This window comes from Gavialis gangeticus, unplaced genomic scaffold (assembly GCF_001723915.1).
Source record: "Gavialis gangeticus isolate Ggan-Ray unplaced genomic scaffold, GavGan_comp1, whole genome shotgun sequence".
NCBI lineage: Eukaryota > Metazoa > Chordata > Crocodylia > Gavialidae > Gavialis > Gavialis gangeticus.
The window spans coordinates 82,895,607-82,900,126 of NW_017729025.1; the positions used below are offsets into that span (position 1 = coordinate 82,895,607).

At 46.8% G+C, this 4,520-nt stretch overlaps 1 protein-coding gene across 1 annotated transcript in view; it reads left to right on the plus strand.

Moving 5' to 3' along the window:
* The window catches only part of RTF1 (RTF1 homolog, Paf1/RNA polymerase II complex component), a 50,166-nt gene that overhangs the window by 3,895 nt on the left and 41,751 nt on the right, over nucleotides 1–4,520 (plus strand). The window contains exon 3 of the mRNA XM_019519932.1: nucleotides 3,213–3,323. Within this exon, the coding sequence (XP_019375477.1) occupies nucleotides 3,213–3,323 (111 nt within the window). The remainder of the gene's footprint in view (nucleotides 1–3,212; nucleotides 3,324–4,520) is intronic.

The following is a 4,520-nucleotide window of genomic DNA, read 5'->3' on the forward strand; positions in this document are numbered from 1 at the left end:
CGGCCCGGGCCCGGGAGGCGGCGGCGGCGGATGCTCCTGCTGTCCCCCTCCCCCACCTTCCCGGTTCCCGCTGCCCGGCTGTGGGGAAGCGGCTCCCGCGTGCGCAGCCCCGGCCGCCTCAGAGAGGGGTGCCGCTTTACCCCCTGGCGGGGACTTGCTTTGCCCCGTTCCCCGTGGCGCCGGGCCGGGCCGCCCCATACCAGCGTGGCTTGGGCGACTGTGAAGCCTCTGGGGGCAGCCTGTGCCTGCGCCTGCCCCGGGGGAGAAGCTGTCAGTGCCGTGGGGGGTGGGGAGGGAGGCTCCTGCCCCAGTGTCACTTGAGCCAGAGTTGCCTCCTGTCATGCAGACCTTCCAGCAAGGGGTGAGCAGCAGAGCTGGTCTCGTGTCTCTCAGCATCACGAGTAAACTTGGGCCTGTAGCAGGTTGGGCCTTTCTCTGTGGTGAACTGCCTTAAAAACCGTGTCTTGCCTGCCAAGAGCATGGGGAGTCGGGCTATACCTAGGCTGGGATGCGTAGGGGCTGGCATAGGCCAGAGAATAGGAGTGGAGTGGGGCGGGGGGTGATCTTGTACCCTGTGCTTCCTCTGCAGCAGGTGAAGCAGTAGGTGGTTGCATTCCTGTCCCATGGAGAGCTCTAGGGCAGCTGAGCCACAGCAGCTCCCACCAACTGGACTTGGGTAGCAGAGAAGGGAAACTTGGTTTCTGTGATGCATGGATTAACTAGAGAGGGAGTCAGCTGTAGTAGCCCAAAGTCAGGGCAGAGCAGCGCCTTGTAGACTCTAGTGCAAAGAGGCTAAGCTTCCCAAAGCAAGTCAGAGATGCCACGAAGGGATGTAATTAGCTGTGTTAATGGTGGTACCCTACCCTGCCTTTTCTGTGGCTCAATTAGGAAAGCCTCTGCCAAAAAGGGCTTTGGAGGATGCTTGGCCTCTGCCTTTAGCAGTGTGTAGCATTTTAGAAGCTCAAGGAGGGGGACCCTTACAATACAGGTGTGTCAAAAAAGAAAACAAGGAAGGATAAGTAGGGTAACAAAAGAATATTGACAAGGTTAAAAGGAGAGCATAGCTGGTCCAAGGTACTACATAAGAAAGCAGTGATGGGAGTGAGGTGAGGGTGCCATTTAGCCAATTTGTTGCAAGTGGGGGTACATAGCCCTAACAAAGACTAGGGATCTGCGCCTCATAAGGAGATGCCTTTCTAATGTTACTGGCCTGCACAGAGAGACCTGATAAATCCACTTGCCAGTGAAAGCTTTCCTGGTGAGTTGAGGAGGTCTAAGTCATCTGCAGAATTTAAACTCTTATTTAAAAAATGAAGTTCCAACCTCTGGGGCTGTGAAGATTATCTTCCTGTTTAAGACCGATAAAAACCATGTTAGTGTTGTCATCCCAAGACAGTAGCAGTCCCCATGTGATTAGGTGGTCTCTGATAGCTTAAACTTAGCAGAAGCATTTTTTTGTGATACTTGGAAGGTGCTGAAATGTTTTACTGATGCTTTTCATAATCCTTTTAGCAACAGTGAAACTCCAGAATCCTTTTAGATTCTGGTGGATGTCTGAAAAAGTTGTGAGCAGCAGCAGGTAGTGAAAATGTTCATGTGATAGCAGGGCACAGACAGCAGAAGTAAGGGTAGGGCAATGGAGGCCCTTCATCCTTGCAGCAACCAGTAGAAGAAACAAAAAGGGAAGATTTGACACTGCTGACTTATTTCTAGATACCTACAGGAGTTGAAGCCCTCTGTACTATGGTAGGAATCCCATCACCCTGCCTATCTTAGTTGCAGAGCAGGGCAGACAGCAGAGTTGTCCACCAGGGATGTTGCATCTAGACCCTGATAGTGGATCCTTTGATTTTAATTTTTTTTTGGATATGTCTTGCTAATAGATTCAATCTTCTGAATAGTTGGTATCTGGTGTGTTGTTTTTTTTTTCCCCCCCAAGTCTAGTATTTGGGGTGTGCTCACTAATACTCTGAACTGGAGGAGAGCAACTGCTTAATTTTAGTCTTCCAGTGTAGTACCTGTGATACAAGTGTCTTTATATGTTTCATTGTAGTTTTGAGATAGGTAGAAAAATGGACAGACCTGTTTGGACTCTGTTAAAGGAATAGTCCAGTTAGGATGTGTAAATCACTGTCTCAGGCTTTAAAATAACTGCTGTAAAAGCATATAACTACAAAAAATGAGACTACTCAGGGATCATCTACATGTGAATAGTTAGAGTGGTGTTTCTCAACTTTTTAAGAGTCAGGATGTCCCTCAACAACTTTTTAAAATTTGGCCACACTCTTGATTGAGAACCAGTGTTGTACTGTGAAGGCCTCTTTGCGTGCTTCACAGCCAGGTGCTGCAGCGTGCTTCTTGTATTGGGGTTTTCTGCAGACAGGAATGGAGGCGTGACTAATGAGTTTTATACCCTCCGAAAAACTCCCCTGTGCCCTTGGGGCTTGGGGGGGGCGGGGGTTGGTCTGGCCTGCCCTGGGTGTCCTCACACCCAGCTCCTCCAGCCAAGTAGTGCAAAGAGCTGCTGCAGACCAGCCTGACTCTCCTGTCTGAGCAGTGTAGACTGCTGCAGGCCAGATGGTTAAAGGGCTGCTCCATATCTCAGCATGGCCTCTCCAAATGGGCCAGAATGCACACACTTACCACAGTCCTTCCCAGTCTGACCTCACATGCTGCTTCTGGAAACAGAGGGGTGCAGGACAGTCCCACGTTTCTGGTGCATCTCTTTCCAGGGGGAGCACATGAGGTCAGACCAGGAAGAGCCCAGACTCCAGCTGCTGTTGCTTCCCCACCTGCCTCTGCAGATGGTATATGGGGCATATTGCCCTGGCAGTGGTACCCCTGCGAGGTGCTCCCAGTTATAATCACTGAGTTGGAGGCAGGTGGTCTTTGATTGCGTGCCACTCATTGCCTTCCATGTCTGAAACAAGTAATCCAGCTGTGAAAGTAGTTATCCCTCACACTGTGTATCTTTACAAAGTAAACTAGTAGTAATATTTGGCATTTAGGGCTTGTCATCTTGAAAACCTATTCCCAGCTTTGATCTGTAATAAGTATCTGCGTGTACCGTGTAGAAAATTCAACTCGCACTGACTGGGAGACATACTGCTTTTGGCAAGCTCTTGAATACTATGGAGGGATGCAAACGTAAGAATCAATATTGGTCAACCCAGTTTTTTGGCTTCAAAATAAGCATACGTTTTTCACACTAGGAGCTCCTGTCATTGGCCAAACGGAAACGCAGCGACTCTGAGGAGAAGGAGCCACCTGTGAGCAAACCTACAGCATCTTCGGATTCTGAGACCTCAGACAGTGATGATGAGGTGGGTTTGACATGTCGTAACTGACTTGCTACAGGTTGTTTGCCTGGGAGGTCCAACATTAGCAGGAAGAATATTGTCACTACAGTATTCTTTGAACTACTGTGTATAGATTGCTGGTTTTGTAAAGGGAAGCTGGTTTCTGAGGCACTGAGAGGAAGTGGCTTCCAAAATAATTCTTACTTCTTTTGGGATTAAGCAAATACCAAATTATAATTGTATGTTATGTATACTGACAGTTAAGTAGAAAATTCGTCGATTGCTTAAACAGTTTGTGGCCTTCGTGCATGGAACAGGTGCTCTTACTGTATGATAATTCTGCAGCTGAGAGAAGTGGAGGTGCTTCAGTTAGAGCTGCTAAAATGAGAAGAGGGGTGGATTTAGAACTGAGGATAATCTCTGTGGTGGGCGCTAGCTTTTAGAACCATCTCCCCTTGTCAATACCGTGTAAAGAACTTCCACCTGAAGTAGCCCAGATGCAGCAATCACACACTGGAGGTGTAGAGCATGCCATTTTTATCAGGGCTGTTGAGGAAGGGGAGGATGGCTGCAGTTCAGCAAAATATTTCATATCTTTATTGCTCTAAGGGTTTGGCTCTTTCTGTTTGGTCAGGCCTGGCTGTTGGACTTGTTTTAATCTGTCCTTTACTGTCTAGGGATCCTAGAGCTTGGGGTAGATGTTCAATTTAGCTTTATAAATTGAAACAAATGACCCACTAAGACAGAAGAATGCACCTTCTTCATGCACCAGTTGAATAAAATATTCTGTTGAAACATTACAGATGGCTTTGCAAACCTGTTGCAGATGGTGGGGTGAGAACTCATTCTACTCTTAAGAAGTTTCTGATGAATTTTTTGAATATTTCTTTAGTCCTAGGGAAGAACATCTTAATCTGAAAATCAGTAGCATAGACCAGTAATAAGGAGCCAGTCTCTCAAACTCCGAGGAGTTGGTACACAGTTTTTCCAACAAGTATGAATAAGAATATGATTGGCTATAGTTCACCTGCTGAGACGTTTAAAAACATTGATTATTGAAGCTGTATTAATGTTAATGATTAAGAGGAGGAAAGGTTGATGTTCTCATGCTGCATTCCAACGGCTTTATATCTTCTTTAATACCTTTAAGAGCTACAGAGGAAAAATGCTATAAAATAATTGGGTATTCTTAAGTCTGCTTTTTTTTTTTTTTTTTTTTTT